Here is a 16,886-nt window from a genome sequence, read left to right as displayed (position 1 = left end):
GCGTATCTCCGGCTACCAAAGATTTGATTCTTTTTTTTTCTTTTTTCTCAACTCCACCCGTTACTCGTTGTTTTCCTCACTTCTTTTTGTAGTGCCTTCGTGCCCTGAAATAATTATTTATAAATAAATAAATAAATAAATACAACAGCGCTTTGACGTCAGCGGCGGTGTTATTTCGGGACATTCCATTTACGCCAGAGGCGGCCACCGCGACTCGCCTCGAGACGACCAATAAATCAACGATCCCGAAAGAAGAAAAGAAGCACTCCTCCAGGCAACGTTATACCTCGGATAATACGGTATATAACGTCGAGGGCCAAAATGATTAATCTCGAAGGCGCAGGGGGGCGCTCATTCATGCGCCAAAGCACGAAAAACAAAGAAAAGCATCACGTCGAACGTTAATATTAAACTAAATTATCAATAAATAAAGACGTTTTAATTCGGGAATGTACGTGTGTTAACTTCGTAAACGTTTTAAGGTTATACGTATGCCTCGAGATACGAGACGTTTTAAGTTAAGGCAAAAAAAAAAAAAAGCACTGAACTTTTCGCTTTCTTTTTTTAAATGAAAGCCAGAAATGGAAGCGCCTGCCGTATTCGAACAACAACAACAACAACAACAACGTACGCAAGTAGCAATGGAAGGCGCTTCCATTTTTGGCTTTCATTTTAAAAAGGAGGAGTTTATTATTTTTATGTGCCTTAACTTTTCTTTTTTTACTCCCATTTCGAGGCGTATGTTGTCCTCAAAATAGGCTTGCACCGACGTCAGTGAAACCGCCGTGTTGGAGCACCAGCATGGGGGGACGCGACGTTTGTGACGTCACAAACGTTTGTCACGTTTGTGACGTCACACAGCTTCTTCGGTTATGCACGCACAAAGGCGTTCCTGCCACGTTGCTATCACGTTGATACAGGTTAACCCCAACTTGTTCGTCATCAAATCCGCCATCGTGGAGTGCCAGTACGTCAGAAGGTGCGTCCATGACGTCACGTGCAAGCTCTCTATTCCCGAATTAAAAATATGTTTATTTACGGATAAATTATTTTAATATAACGTTCGACGCGATGCTACTCACCGGCTGCAATTCCTAAACTAGCAGAACAATTACTGTTTTGGTTGCTGAATAACCGAACATGGTGCAACAAATAAAAGAAAATGACAATACGAAAATCGAAAATACAGTGCAAAGTTTTGCACGGAGCAGCAAGGTGCACGAGCGAGGGGAAAAACTACCGCGCATACCGAGAGCGGTGAGAGCAGCGACAAAAAGATAAAAGCGAGTCGACACAAAAGTGGAGCGACGTCGCTTATCAACGCGCCACGCGGCGGCCACGTTTCTGTCGCATTGATGAAAAAAAAAAAAAAATGAAGAGGAAGAAAAGAGACAAAAGAACCGGGAGCGCCGCTTCGATTACCTTGAATCCACTTACGAAAGCGCCCCGTCGCACTTGTTGGGAAAGTGGCGCCACCTATCAATCAAAACGACAACTACGGTAAAGAACGCTAGCGCCGCATAGCGACGCCGCACGGAAGTGATAAATCAAGCAGCGACGCGCCACGGCGGCCATGTTTGCGAACGTGGTGCACGCGTTTTGCGACAGGCTTGCGGTAACGTGTGGCCGCGAAGGAGTGGCTAGTTGAGTTTTTGGTGAAGTGTACTAGATCTTTGGCCTCGGCAGGAATGTGAACGGTGGTAAAACGAGGTTCGTGGTAACTCAATACGCGTTCGTGGGTAACAGCGGGACCGTCCGACAACGAGAAAAAAGCGCGAGATGGACGGTGAAACGGCAGGCCTGTCAAGCGCAGCTCGCGAAGCAGACGACGCAGCTCACGAAGCAGACGACACAGGTCGCAATGTCGACAACAGACTGCGCGTACTCGAACTATACAGCGGCATCGGGGGCATGCACTTCGCCTGCCGACCGGAGAGGACTTCAATCGTCGCCGCGGTCGACGTGAACACCACGGCCAACTCGGTGTACGCCTTCAACTTCCCCGAGACGAGACTTCTGCAGCGCAACGTGCAGTCGCTGAGCGCCCGCGAGCTCGACTCGCTGCGACCCGACCTGGTGACGATGAGCCCGCCGTGCCAGCCGTTCACGCGACAGGGCTTGCAAAGAGACTCCCAGGACCCGCGATCGTCGTCGCTGTTCGCGTTTCTCAGCGTCCTGTCGACGCTGAAGCGCAAGCCGAAGTACATACTGCTGGAAAACGTCAAGGGATTCGAGACGTCTGCAACGCACTCGACGCTGACTCAGGTAAACATGCGTTGTTGAGTGGCCGAAAGGCGCAATCGGAAGCAAAATAACTATTTGCATGTCAATGTGGATGTGTCTACTCGAGTGGCAGTCTTATGGCGGTACTTCGGCACTATAGGGCAAGGTGATTTTCTTTTAGCGCTGGCTGACAAAACAAAATGTCCTTTCTAAAAGAATAATCAACTCGCCCAAATTACCACACCGGGCTTGATCAAGAAATGCATACACTTGTGTACTCCTGCAAGCAAACTAGTATTCAGTCTATTAACGTTTACAGAGTCAGCTGGCTTATGAAAGCCCCTTTAACCAGAAGCGTACCCAGTAATATTTTAAACCCCCATTTCGGCAACACCAATGTATTTAACGGTTGCTTTGCTCTGATGTACCCTACTGCTTTTGATGGCAGAACAACGTGTATGAAAATCAATACCTGTGCCTGGTACGAAGGGTTGCAAAGGTACGTGATGTGTAGAGATGCTAAAACAAAACCCACAAAGTGACTCGGTGTTGGGTTATTTGGTCATCAAAGGAACACCCTAGTCATGCGCAAGAAGGATGACAGACAACATGTCATTCATCACTTCAAGCCTTCTTAACCGTGGACCTTTCACTTGCACTCAGCATGTTTACTTCTACAGCCCTGTTTACACAGATGTGAAAGAAGCGTAGCATACTGCTTTTCAAGCGCGTCACACTACATGTTATTTCGGTAAATCGTGCCCAATTGCAGGTTCTTCAAGATAACGGCTACCACATCCATCGTTACTTGTTGTCGCCCACTCAATTCGGCGTCCCCAACTCGCGGCTGCGTTTCTACTGCCTCGCCAAGCTGCGTCCGGCACAGTTCAGGGACTGTCGCCAAGACGAAAACGGTGCCTGCTCCGGTGCGTGTCAGGAGAAGCCGCCACCCGGATCGCCAGAAACCGTACCGCCGCAGAGCCTGTCGAGTTTTCTCAACCTCAACACCGAAGATGATTTGGCGGATGAAGCGAGCTGTCTCCTCCCTGACAAGGTTCTCTCCAGATTTTCCCTCCTTTTGGACATCGTAGAGCCCACGTCGACCAACACGTGCTGCTTTACCAAGGGCTATGGTCACTACGTCGAAGGCACAGGCTCTGTTCTGCTTCAGGTAACGAGTCCACTGAGCTTGCAAACCTTGATATTCCTCTTATCTGTTTGTTTTCTTTTTATCATATACTTGTGTAAGGACCCGATCTTTTGCAATCTTGGCAAGGCTGCACAATTACATTGGCGACGCCATCTTTCAATGTTTCTCAGGTTCAGTACGACAGGACTCGTGGATACAGTTGCCATCCATACCATTGTAGCTATGTTTATGGCTTTGCAATAACGTCCAAAGATGCTGCACACCACATGCTCAATGCCCAAAAGCGGGCTACCTGTTTTTTTAAATTAGGGGTAGCCATGTTGGGGCTGTGGCTCTAACGTAATTATGGCTGTCACTTGAGTGTGTGGCGCAGTATGTACGGTGATTTCACATACATAGACATAATACAGGTGCAAGTGGCGTGTATGCTGTTTGTACATATGTTTGTTGTCTGTGAGTGGTATGCATGCAAAACAATCATGTATGCTTGTTTTGCTGTGCACAACTTTGGTAAGGTTACGTTGCTTATATTTAAGTTAGCAATCAACTTTTCACTGGGTATAAACGTGGCATGCAATTTGGTTGCAGCCACACGTAATTTCTTACATAACTGAGCATCCATAAGACCATCCGTCACTAAGCTCTAATCCATAATCTACACGAGATGTTCATTCAAGCCAGTTCTTTCACAAACTATTACGGATGTTTATATAGCGACTGAGGGCAATAAACAGGTAAATGTACACCTATGAGATAGTATGCCACTTCATACCAGGAAGGACATGTAATGAAAACATTAGTGTCAGTTCCCACGTATAACTACATTTAGTCATTCCTGCACATCATGCTGATCTTAAAGCAGTACAGACATGAAATTCTCGACTGGTGCTGCTTTCCGCTTTGAATAAAGGTCTAAACTGTGGAAAATATACTGGCAAGTGTTGGAATGCCCGTAACAATTAGCAGCTACAGTAGTTTTTATGAACCAGTTATTGCTTTGGCAACAAGCAAGAGGATGTGCCACTATACACTGGATCACTCTGTTCCTGAGATTGCTTCTTCTGCCCAACACTGGCACAGCCATGAGAGACGTGTGAAGCCCTCCTAATAATTTGTTTTCTTTTTTTAGAAACAAGGTCATGGTACCTATTTTCCCAATTACACAACTTCGGCGAATTTCGCTCGGCATCCTGATGTCGCTAGAATGTACTAGATGGTGCCAAGGCAGCATATATCAACGGGCTATTTATTTATTTATTTATTTATTTATTTATTTATTTATTTATTTATTTATTTATTTATTGATACCTCAAGGGTCCCGAGGGACATTACATGAGGGGTGGGCATCAAAAGTAAGAACAAAAGATAGAAAAAAAAGGGAAAAAATACAATAATTAACAAAAAACAACAATCGGAAAATGCAATATACAAAAGACGGCAATGATGACAATTTGAAAGGAAGAAAAAAAAATCTATTTACAAAGGTAAGTCCAAAAACAGCAGTTCCGTATATTAGACTAAGAGTTCGGTAGCAGATAGGAAGCACGCTGCATCACGGACGAGTGCGACATCTCCCGGAAGGCCATTCCAGTCTCGGGCAGTTCGGACGAAGAATGACTGATGGAACGTAGTGGTGCGGGTTCGGGGTGGAATTACTGCGTTCATGTGGCCTGTTCGAGATGTACGATGAGTCTGTTGAATCAACTGGCTGTCACGAGGTATGGTATGAAAGAATCTATGATAGAGGCATAGGCGTGAGATGCGACGACGAGAGGCAAGAGGTACTAGGGAAGGTAGCAAGCCAAAGATCCCACACTCTGTCTTTGTTTAATTGTACAGTAGAACCCCGCTGTTACGTTCCTCACTGCTGCGTTTTCCCGGCTGTTACGTCGTTTTCCGCCGGTCCCGGCATAGCTCCCATAGGATACAATGTATTGGGAACCCGGCGTTACGTCGTTAACTGTCGGCCGTTCCCGTATGATACGTCGCGAAGTGCGCCCGGAGCCGACCGAGGTGACTACCAAAGAGAGCAGCCATGGTGCATTTTCACGCAGCTTGGCCTCGTTTGACCGTATATTAGCCGCATGAGAGGCGCAAGCAACAGAATCTTTATATTGATGCAAACAAAAGCATGGCCTTCGAGATTCAAATTGCAAAAATGGCGTCTATGACGTAACTGCTCGCGAAAGCAAGGCCTTCGAGATTGGCATTTACTATTGACAAAAGCATAGCCTCTGAGATTTGCATTGCACAAACATGACGTGTATGACGTAATTGCTTGCGAAAGCAAGGCCTTCGAGATTGGCATTCACTTCTACCATCGCGTTGGCGTAGACTCATCATCATCGTTATTTGTCGGAGAACGGAAGGAGTTCGAGCTGGTTGGAACTCGCATGGTCGTGCGTGCGGTTCGCGGTCGGACTCGCCGCGCCGGTCGTGATTGCGTGTGCTTAGTTCTTTCATGCCTACAGCTGTTGGTGTTTAAAAAATCACATACGTTGATTACATTTCTGTGGATGAGGCCGTCCTAAGCTCCGCGTTTCTATCCATGACTAGATCGCGGCTGAGCGCGCCAATTTTCGTGCTGCTCGTAAGAATTGAAAGAAAATTCTGTACCACTAAATATTTTGCCGTTTTTCCTGTTTTTCAACTCTTACGTTTCCTGTCTCTTACGTTTATTTCCTACGGTTCCTTCAAAAACGTATCAGCGGGGTTCTACTGTAATTAGTTTGTGCATAGGAAGAAAGTAAAAGTGAAGAAAGTGCCAGTCCAATCTTTTCTCGTCCAATCGGTCACACTTTTTTCTGCAACAGCCGTACCAACAAACTCAAGTCCTAACCCTTTTAATGGGAAGTTGCTCACACCTTTAAAGTTTGAGCAACTTATAACATGTGTATTGTACTCCTCGAATTTGTGACCCCTAAAGACGCTTAACATAAAGTTCTGGCTTTGGCACTGTGCAGGCTCCCGTGCATCACATGCACGAAGTGTATCGCGAAGTGCCACACAAGGAGGCGGTGTTGGAACACGTCTTGGAAAAGCTGCGGAATCTGCGTCTGCGTTACTTCACGCCACGGGAAGTAGCTCGACTGATGTGCTTTCCAGAGTGCTTTGCCTTCCCTCCAGAACTGAAGCCGAGGCACCAGTACCAGTTGTTGGGGAACAGCGTCAACGTTCGTGTCGTGCGTGCGCTACTGGACTATCTGCTAGACGACGTTCCCGAATCATAGGACGGTTCACCAGATTCTGTGACAGCACTGTATATAAAAAAGATCACCGATGCAGAAATTTTGCTTCTTGTATTCTTTCACTTCAGGGCACTGGAATTTCTGCAATCTACCCATCTTTTGTTTTGATGCCCTGTGAGCTATGCGCACACCACAATGTCGGGGGTATGCCTTCACATCGCAGTGATCACGTGACTTCGCATGACGTTAAGTGTTCAAGGAATGTGCCACTGTACACATCGCTGATGTGATATCAACCATCCGCACTGAAACTTGTCGAAGCTGTGCAACACCAAACTGCACTACCGGGTACCCATCAAAGCATGCATGTCTTTCATTGTGAGCTGTTGAAGTTTTGGGTCTGTTGCCTGCATGGTCATCAAACCTATATTAAGACGCATTCTAAAGCAAGTCTGCTGCCGATGCTTTGTTGACGGTGTCCACGCTTCTACTGAAGTCTAACATCAAAGTAATACGAGCTACTTAACTTGCTAGTGCCACATATAAGGATGAAATGACAGGCAAGTTGATATGTCAAAGGCAAACTGTATGACACATAGACGTTCGCCCATGCATGGAATTGTGTGTATAGTTCTAGGCTTGTATTCTGCTGTAAAATAAGCTGCAGCGTACATATTTTTTTTTATCACTTCACAATATCTTCTTGTCCATCACGTCAAGTGCGGCACTGTTGCATTCAACACTATGAATTAATGATGTGAAGTGGATCGTTACACAGTGCATCCCTAGAGCTTCGTAATAACTAGCGAGCTTCGATTACCAATAGCTTCAAATGAAAAGTATTGCATTTCTGCCGGGCTGGTAATTTCTTGCATGCTATGCCAAACACAAATGCGCAGCTGCTGTCGCATTTTTGAGTGCTCGATTGGTCACATGGATACAGCAAGCTCATTACTCTAATGGAATCGTGCAGGAAATGTGAGCACTATGCAAGAGCAAGATATATGAAACAATGTGATGGCCCCCACCTGTTATATTTGTCAGAAGAAAGCAGTTCGATCATATACAGATTAAGTAATCCTGAACTGCAGTCACACGGTAAAGATTGTCACTCTTGTAATGTTAATTTTCTTTATGGACATTATCACCACAAAAAGTAACCTCCTTCCAAGTTTATGAACAGGAAGTCGTGGCCTTGCAAGTTTGTTGTCCTTGGCGCCAACATGGAACATGAGTGCTACTTCATCTATCCGTAATGCTGAAATCCACTGCTAAGTGGCACTTAGATGCATTTGTACAGGTAGCACGTGCCACCTATGTAGAGCTTGTAAATGCTCTCTTCCTAAATTGTGTCACTGTTGCAAGGAAAGGTGCCATTCTGAAATTTGCCTTGCATCAGAGATGTTGGACACTACACTAACCACAGCAGCCCTTGTGCAGAAGGCCAAATTTGGTGCACGCTTTTTGTCCACCTAGGACTGTCTAAGTAAAAGCTGAAACAGAAACTCGCGAGTGCATGCTACTACATTAGGAACGTGCATTGGCTCACATGTTTTGAAGTCCTGTTGCAAATGCAGCACGTCCCTGGGGTCGAAGTAGGAGTAGACGGACTTCCCGAGCAGTTCCTCGGATGTGTAGCCGAGGAATGTCTCCGTTCTGCGTGCACAAATAGCCAAAATGATTATAACAGGGTATTTTGGAAGCAGCTTTTCTTAACAGCTACACTGCTTGCTTAACGAATATTCTTAAGAGCCATGTTCAGACACCAAATGCTTCAAATGTACAAACAAAACATGCCTAATTGCAATGTAATTTCAGCATTTTTGGAAACTCTCACATAGAAGCTGCACAATGCTTCATAAGCTGCCATTCATATCTTGCAATATTCATGTCAGCTGGCATAACGCTATACCACAGATACTACTGCCAACTGCAAACCTCACACTGACATGCCACTACAAACTAACGGCATTTAAAATGGTTTGTACATTGTATGACGCAGTAGTGCAGAAAACTGAGAGCAAACTTAGCCCAGTGCAATCTCAACACATATTGCCACAAATACATTATGACATTCATACATGCATTTAGTTGCATAAAGTGGAGACAATTAACGTTATGGCCACGACAGCAGCAAAGAAGCATGTGTCGACACCTTGCCGTGGCAAGTACCTCACAATGCGGCAGTGCAATGGAATCTTGTGAGTGCTCTGAATGTGTGCGTAATGCCAAGAGCCGCTCGCAATTGGTCATCTGCTTCGTTGCACGTGTCATTCGCCACATAACTTTCACGTTCCGCCGCTTTTGCCATGCATGGCAGGCCGCGGTGCTGCACATGTTTTTGCGACCAGCATGGTTGCGCCCTAAAAAAACTGTCAATACCTTCCGTCTCTTTCTTTTGTAAGCAATACTGCCTGTGGCCAGCACAATGTTGTCTCGGTTGAGCTGAATCCGCAGCATGATGGGAGCAAGCAGAAAAGAGCACAAGCGACTGCGAAGGATGGCGGTTTGGTTGTCAAATGGAGTACAGTCATGAACAATTGAAATAAGAATGGCAGAGTGCATCGTGGGCGACACTGGCGGTACGGCATGCCAGTTGCATTGCGCAGCTGAAGTGTCAGGTGTGAGGACAATCGCACTACTGTAATGAGTTCTTTTCATTGATTCCATGCTTGCTGTGTTGCTCTACCACAGAAGCACTATTGACAATATCGCAGTGCATCAGAAGCAGCAATGGCGGGGACGTGCCCAGTGCTCTTGCGGTGAAGCAGCTAGAAAAGTGTGCAACTAACGAGCGGGCAACACCATGCAGTACCAGAACAAGTATCTGCACACTGCGAAATCTCAATGACACAAGGCCACTGACACGTGCTGCCACCAGTGTTAGTGGCAACACACTCCACGGTTTCTAATTGAATTGTGTATGACAGTACAGTGCTCACAGATTTGAATTCGTAAATTTAGGGCTAAGTAATGCACATGCTTTTGTTTCTATCATCTTCAGTTCATGTCATACCATCATAATCTTGACTTGCACACTTAGATTACAGCCAACATTACCCTAAGCGGCCAGATTCATAGTGACATGATGCGGTTATCTGAAGAAATTAATAACAATAATAACTCTCGTGATTTTATGTCCCAAAACAATGATATGATTACGAGATATGCAGTAGTGGAGGTTTACGGAAATTTCAACCACCTGAGGTTCTTTAGCGTGCACCTAAATCTAAGCACAGGGGGCTCTAGCATTTTGCCTCCATCGAAATGTGGCCACCATGGCCGGGATTCGATGCCACGGCTTTTTGGTCAGTAGTCAAGCACCATAACTACTGACCACCATGGCAGGTTATCTTGAGAAATTGCACATAGTGATCATTATACCAAACATTTCGATGGCGCATTTCACTCCGTGAGCACTGTACATAGTGTACCCACTATCGAAAACCCTAAAAAATTGTGCAGTACTTTTTATCGGCCTCAGAAGCTGTCAGCCACAGTGGTGGTTTCCCACTCAGTGACATCTCCAGCAGCTGCCGCATGGGCAGCAACGACGCACCTGTCATCGACGTGCGTGAAGCACATGTTGGGGTTGTGCCGACTGAGGAATGTGTGTGTCCCCAGGGGCACCTCAATGTTGGACGGGTGAGGGATGGGCTGGGCCACACACACCAGGAAGTGCCTCCGCTCGCGGATGATGATGCTGATCGGCAGGTGGGGCACGGCGGCAGGCGCCACAGTCTCCTCCTCTTCCTTGGCCACCACAGCTGCGGGCAGCGGCGACGGCTGATCTTCTTCGGGACAATGCTTGGGGGCCACCTCGCGTGAGACGCGCGTGCCCACACACTGCATAATCTGCAATGGTAATGACGTCTTGCTACAGTTGTACCGCTTTTTAAGAGACAATTGGGTATTTAGAGACATCAGTGCACCTACGCTGAAATGGAGGATGATCAGAAAATGAGAACATGGTACCCCGCTTATGAGGGACACCTCGTTTAAAGGGACACTAAAGGCAAATAACAATTTATGTCAGAGTGAAAGCCCAATGTATGACAACTTCTAAAACGGCAATATTATCAACAGCAGTGCCCTACTTACCGAGAAATTAAGCTAAATGTATCACATGACGAGCGCCACGAGTGGGACATTTTCGAAGTGATCCCGATGACGTAGGGAAGTCGGCCTACAATAAATCACTAGTAAGCAAACTAGCAGCAGTAAAAAAAGAACATTCCGAGCATCAAAAGACGTAATAAAATGCTGTTTGTTCGTTTCCGCTTGATTCATAGAAAACAAAACCTCCGTGGCGTTGCCATGGGGAACGGCGCGCGTGGTTCAAAGGTTCCGTTTTCGCCAAACTGTGCCTCGCCTGTCTCAGTGGTAGTTTCGGGATCGCGTACTGCCGTGCGTGCGCTCGTGAAGGTCGCTCTGACAGAAAGTTCGACAAAATGCCGCATGCGTGTGATATTGCCGGATGCCCGAATGGGGCACAACGCCAGTGCTGCAGCAAGGAAACCGGTGTGTCTTTTCACTGGGTGCCGCGGAATGAACCCTTACGCTCGAAGTGGCTTAGTGACATGCCATTGCGCCAGTGTGCTAAACAGTCAAAACCTCCGCGTGTGTGCTCGCTGCACTTTCGTACTGAGGATTACGAGACCAACCGCAACTTGGTGACGGCTTTGAATGTGCCCATCCGAGCAAGTCTTTGCCGCAGCGCCGTTGTTGCTACTGTGGGTCCCGCTACTTCCGCTCGGCTGCTACTAGTGTCGGTGGCCGCGCAGTAAAAGCGGGCAACGTTGGGCATGGCAGCAGTGACGTATGAGAGTCGTATTTCCAGGCGGGAGATTTGAAGCGCGCTAACGCGATGCGGACCACTAAAAACACGATTTTATTTCAAAATAAGCACTTCCTTGGCACACAAGCAGCGCTACGAGGTTTCTGGACCGCTATTTCAACAATCAACGTTGACTTAATATTTGCCTTTAGTGTCCCTTTAAGGGACACGAACTGCTCCCCAGTGCATGCCTCTTATAAAGGGGTTCAACTATATATAAAATAAGTTTGGGAATCCAAGTTATTCCACTTCACAATATAACACAGGAGACTACGCAAGGACAGAAAGAAATATGACAAAGGCGGGTGCTATTAGTAGCACCTGTCTTCATAACTAAAATTATTTAGCACAATACAAACACGGCACACAAGGAAGCTACACAAGGGACAAACGCTTGTCCCTTGTGTGCCGTATTTGTATTGCGCTAAGCAGTATTTGTCGGTATGCACCAACTAGGCCCCCCTAAAAATCCTGTCTTCATGTTATTTCACTCTATCCTTGAGTTGTGTTCCGTGCTATATGGTGAAAAATCTCGCTATTAGCAAATGACGGGCATTCCAAAGCTCAGATTAACGTGTTACCTGGCTCAGATTAACGTTGTAACATCTTTTTGTCAACCCTACCGTAAACAGCATGGCATGGCTGCAGCTGCCTGCTTCTGGGTCAGCATCTCGGCAGATATGCTTGTGAACCTTACGGTCAAGCTAAGATGACTACCGGTTGAATGGAGCAATAACTAATGTGAGCTGAAGTGGAAGTTAAGAGAAATCGAGGTCACCAATGAATGAGATAGTTAGACGGTATTCGCCAGGCCACAAGGAAACGTCGTGGTGAGCTTGAACAATGTGTGTCACATAGACTTCACTGTCATTAAAAAAGCTAACTGCCTCATGAATCGACTGCTGCAAAAATTTTTAGAATTCGTCAAGTGCGAGCGGAGATACAGGGATTTGCTGCACGCTTCAAGCTATGAAAAGGGGGGGGGGGGAGGGGCATGTATGCCAAGTGTGCAAGAAGATGCGTCTGTTCGTCAGTGGGCGTCATGACTTTGAGCACTTTTCTTTTTTTTACTCAAACGTGCGGCTTACTTTCAGTGTGATTGCAAGCGCACGTGTAAGGCATGTGGCGGCATCCCATGGCGGTCACGGTAAGTATGCAGCTCACGGTGCTCAAATCAGCCAGTGGTCGCGGGCTTTGGATATTATGACGCAATCATTTGGGTTTATGACATCACTTGTCAAGACAGGAGGTCGTGATTTTTAACTGATTTTGAGAATTGATTGTAAATTGCAGGCTGCGCTACGATGTTTGGCTCGCATGTTCTCAGGAGCCTCAACTAATGATCGACAGTACTATTTTCTGACCATGCTAGAAAAGTGTCGCAGGGCCTCTTTAAATGCCTCTGGAGGTGTGCTGTTATTCTCTGTGAATGAACCTGTCATCATCATTCTTTCCTTAAGTATCGTACACCACCTTCATCCTCGTAACAACGGTGTGTAGATATCTCGCTCTGCGTATCCATCTGACATACTGCTCACATTCTGGCACAACTTGCGAGCAGTGCAGAGCATAGACATAAACACTGCGTTATATTTCACATTGCATAGTGTGCCAAAGTACATGTAGAGGAAATAGTGAAAGTGTTACGGTGCAGACGCCACCTGATGGCATTTCTTTAAAAAGGCAGCTACTGATTTTGACATTAACGTTATTGTTGCTGTTGCATACAGTTGAGTTGCCATCGACCCTTTTGTGATGCCTTGAACACATGAATGCCAGCTAGATCTATTTCACACAAGTGATTTAAGCTCTCTGGGATGCTTTCCTGTGGCCTGAAGAAATCCCACCTCCATCGTGCATCTATATCCATTAATCAAACAAAAAACATAGAATGAAATGAGAAGGAGTAGTGTGTGATCATTTTCGTTATTTAATATCCAGTAGCGATTAGCTTAAAGGGACACTAAAGAGCAAAACGATTTTTCTCATATTAGTAAAGCATTCTTTCACGATACCAAGAACACCACGTTTGCTGCGAGAAGACGCTTAGTAAGTGAGAAAACGCACAAAAACAAAACGTGGGTGGCGGCGCCACGTTCAAGTTTCCGCCCCATTCGCCATGATGTCACATGTTTTGACGGCACCTACTGGGGACTATGTAGCTCCTAATCGGTAAAAGCGAAGTACATTGTCCTCTGAGGGGGCCATAGACTTAACATACCAAGTTAGGGGTAATTTTGTTGAGCCAATGGCGCCAAAATACGATAAATACACTTTGAAATTCGTAACGTCACGTGGGGAGATTTCAGCGCAAAATTTAAAAATGAAACTTTAAACTTGATTTTCTCCTCTAGTAATAAACCTATGATGGTAAAATTAATGACATTAGAGTTCGCAGAGCACAATTTATCGATCTAGGCCAATTCATTGTTTCTCTTTAGTGTCCCTTTAAAGCACAGCGATGCACATTCGCCCGTTTCATAAAAGAGCGCGATGGTAGTCCAATGCCGCTTCTACTTTACCTTGTAAGAAGAGGCCGACTTGACGCTGACACCGCGGCCCTTGCTACCCAGTGTGCAGCGCAGGCGCATCAGGAAGTGGCAAGGCTGAGGAGACAGGTCGTGTAGGTCTTCGGGTTTGGGCAGCAGGGCAGCCTTCAGTTCATCATGGTCACAGGGATGACAGTACTCGTAAACACTCTGACCCATCAAGTCCACCTGGGGCAACATTGCAAAAGAAGAAGCAACATCGTTAGAGGGGCACCACTGTAATATCCTTAAGTGGGCAGCTTAACCGCAGTTAAATGAGAGCACTTTTCTGAAGGCCTGAAGTGATGAAAACTAAGTGAACGAGTAATTTCACTGAAGCCAAAGTTTCGACAACGGGACTTCTCTTCATCAGGGCCTGTCAAGGCAGGTGACCATGGTTAGCTAGCTCTGCTGCAGTTAACGTCAACCATAACCTTCCACAGTTACGCAAGCTGTTCCATTTCCCGTTGATGGCACAATGACGTTTCATGCAATCACTATACAGGCTTCATTTCAAATCGTTCTTCTACGACATTCCATTACCATGTTAGAAAAATTATATTCTTTTAGCAATACAACCACAATAACTGAAAGTATGAAGTGCCCACATTGAGCTTGGATGATGCACCATCTGCCATTTTTCCAGTTTGTGAAACATTGGTTATCCTGAACTGAGGAAGGCAAGATTGGTTAGCGGTCAACCACGGTCAGCGCACTAACCTCTGTTTGGCTTGTTGTAAAACTGCACAAATCTCCCTTGGCGATAACCAAGGTTACATTACCCATGGTTAAGGTTGCCCGTGTAACAGAGGTCAAGTTTAAATAGGGCTGGCGATATTGCAATGGTAAACTACCGACAGCACAGGCTTGGTATGCCAGAAGCTGACACAGCAGTAAATAACTAAGCTGTCACATTAACACTACTAAATTAGACTGAAGCAACAGCTGCGTGAGGCTGGGTCAGAGAATTTCTGAATTTGCAAACTAAAAAAAGAATCAAATAAAGAATGAAACAGTGATGCACCAGTATGGCCCAATTTAGGTGTTCAACCTCAGTGTAACATGAACCAACTAGCCCCAATCATCACCTTACTAACCTCAGTGTACTTTTCACCACTTCAAGATGGAGGCCTGAAGTGATGAAAACTAAGTGAGCGAGTAATTTCACTGAAGCCAAAGTTTCGACAACGGGACTTCTCTTCATCAGGGCCTGTCAAGGCAGGTCACTTTGTCAAAACGTTGGCTTTAGTGACATTCCATGTCTAACAAGTTTTAGTCTAATGAGGCGAACTTGTTGGCTAGTTGGTTGAACATCTTGTATCAGAAACAGCGCGGTAAAAACGAAGACGAAGCATAAGAACAAACAACACGCAGCACTTCATGTGGTGTGTTGTTCGTTCCTATGCTTTGTCTTCGTTTTTACCGCGCTGTTTCCTGGTACAAGTTTTAGTCACTATGAAAGTAAACCACAATCACAATGTATACAGCCGAAAAAGTTCCTACAAGAACATTCCTTTTTAACCAAATTGCTCCCAAAATGATGTGCTTCCATTACCTGCTGCTGCGTATCTCTTGTTGCGTTATAAAGTAAACTAAACAAAACTTCAGAAAAAGAATCAAAATTAGACTTTTTTTTTACCACATGTGAACCCTAGCCCGTATGTTCGCATGATCTTTTTTGATCACGAAAGACCCCATTTGCATGACATTCTATAATAAAAATACTCTGTGCAAATTGTTTGTATTCATAAAAGTGTTATTAAAAACTGATTCACATAGTGAAAAACCAGCAGTTGCAAACTTGGTCAGGCAACGTTAGGCCCAGCCAGGAAGTTGCACAAAACAATGTAAACTTATTGCGAAGAAAAAGTCTAGAGACTTAAGGCTTTTGGTGATCAATATTGTTTCCCAGGACACAAACGATGCATTTGCAGTAAATTTTACATGGAAATCCAAAGTTCCAGTAAGTTCAAATCTATGTCAAAATATTTGTTTCCGGTTCGATGGTTTCAATGAACCTTCAAGTTTATTCTCACTGATTTTGAAATATTTTGCATGCCATTTTGGAAACACGTCTCACATTTTTCATAAGAATGATATGCGAATACACATGCCAAACATTTTATACTGTGTGACTTTCACGTAAAGGTATTCCTCCATAGCTTTTGCTCGCAAAGGATAAAAAAAACAATTTGACACAGTGTGTGTTGCACGTGCTGACCCAGGCTGCTGATCGAAATTCCAGGCTTCATAAGTAATCCGCTCAAAACTTCTGGCACTGAATGTAACTGGCGTTATTTCAGATACTGCACATGAAAGCCTAAGATGTGATCTAGGTGTTTGTTTGATATTCCTATATTGAGCCAGAACTGTGAGCTCAGTTTCATATTAAGCTGTTTTGGGTTACTGGAACTAGTTTAAAATAAAACACAGATCTGTGACTATAACCAGCTTCAACTAATGCCAGTCTACAATGCAAGTTCACAATTAAAGATTTTCTTTTAATAGGAATAAAAGGACACAGGTTATATGTATAATACAATACCATAGAGATCGAACAACGCTGTCACTGCTGCTATCCAAAAAAATCTGATATGATTTCAAAATGTGATTTTCTTCTCTATCGAGTTCTTTCTTGTAAGGAAGCGCTGGCAGAAAGCCCAACCCATCAACTATACCAATTTCACATTTCTTTCTTCTTCCAAAACTATGCTGGTGGTTCTGAAAAAGGAAAGTATGGATACAAAAAGTCTGGTGGTGTTGACAATCTGACAGTTCTGTAACGTTCGTAATGGGCCATGGGGTCTTATCTATTGAGGCCATAGGTCTCGCATGCGCCACGTCATATCAGCGAGAGGCCCTTGCCCTTCTCGGAAATGCACGGCAGACTGACGTTCTAGGAAGTGGAAAGGAGGTTCCTATGCAAACACGTCTTCTGAGGGCAAACGTGGATGACCACT

General features: G+C 45.2%; 2 protein-coding genes across 2 annotated transcripts in view; one reads left to right on the top strand and one right to left on the bottom strand.

Moving 5' to 3' along the window:
• Positions 1-16,886, bottom strand: part of LOC119373898 (hypoxia-inducible factor 1-alpha) — a 213,285-nt gene that overhangs the window by 95,114 nt on the left and 101,285 nt on the right. Inside the window, exons 4-6 of the mRNA XM_037643956.2 lie at positions 13,921-14,115; positions 10,121-10,416; positions 8,111-8,217 (exon numbers count right to left, since the gene is read on the bottom strand). Coding sequence (XP_037499884.1) covers positions 8,111-8,217; positions 10,121-10,416; positions 13,921-14,115 — 598 coding nt within the window. The remainder of the gene's footprint in view (positions 1-8,110; positions 8,218-10,120; positions 10,417-13,920; positions 14,116-16,886) is intronic.
• LOC119373899 (tRNA (cytosine(38)-C(5))-methyltransferase) lies at positions 1,602-6,675 on the top strand. Its single transcript, XM_037643957.2, has 3 exons — positions 1,602-2,265; positions 2,996-3,394; positions 6,337-6,675. Exons 1-3 carry the CDS (start codon positions 1,780-1,782, stop codon positions 6,601-6,603), a joined length of 1,152 nt encoding a protein of 383 aa, XP_037499885.1. The 5' UTR covers positions 1,602-1,779; the 3' UTR covers positions 6,604-6,675.

The sequence above is a fragment of the Rhipicephalus sanguineus genome, chromosome 11, assembly GCF_013339695.2.
Source record: "Rhipicephalus sanguineus isolate Rsan-2018 chromosome 11, BIME_Rsan_1.4, whole genome shotgun sequence".
Lineage (NCBI taxonomy): Eukaryota > Metazoa > Arthropoda > Arachnida > Ixodida > Ixodidae > Rhipicephalus > Rhipicephalus sanguineus.
The sequence above is the reverse complement of the archived record's forward strand: the minus strand, read 5'-3'. Positions and strand labels throughout refer to the sequence as shown.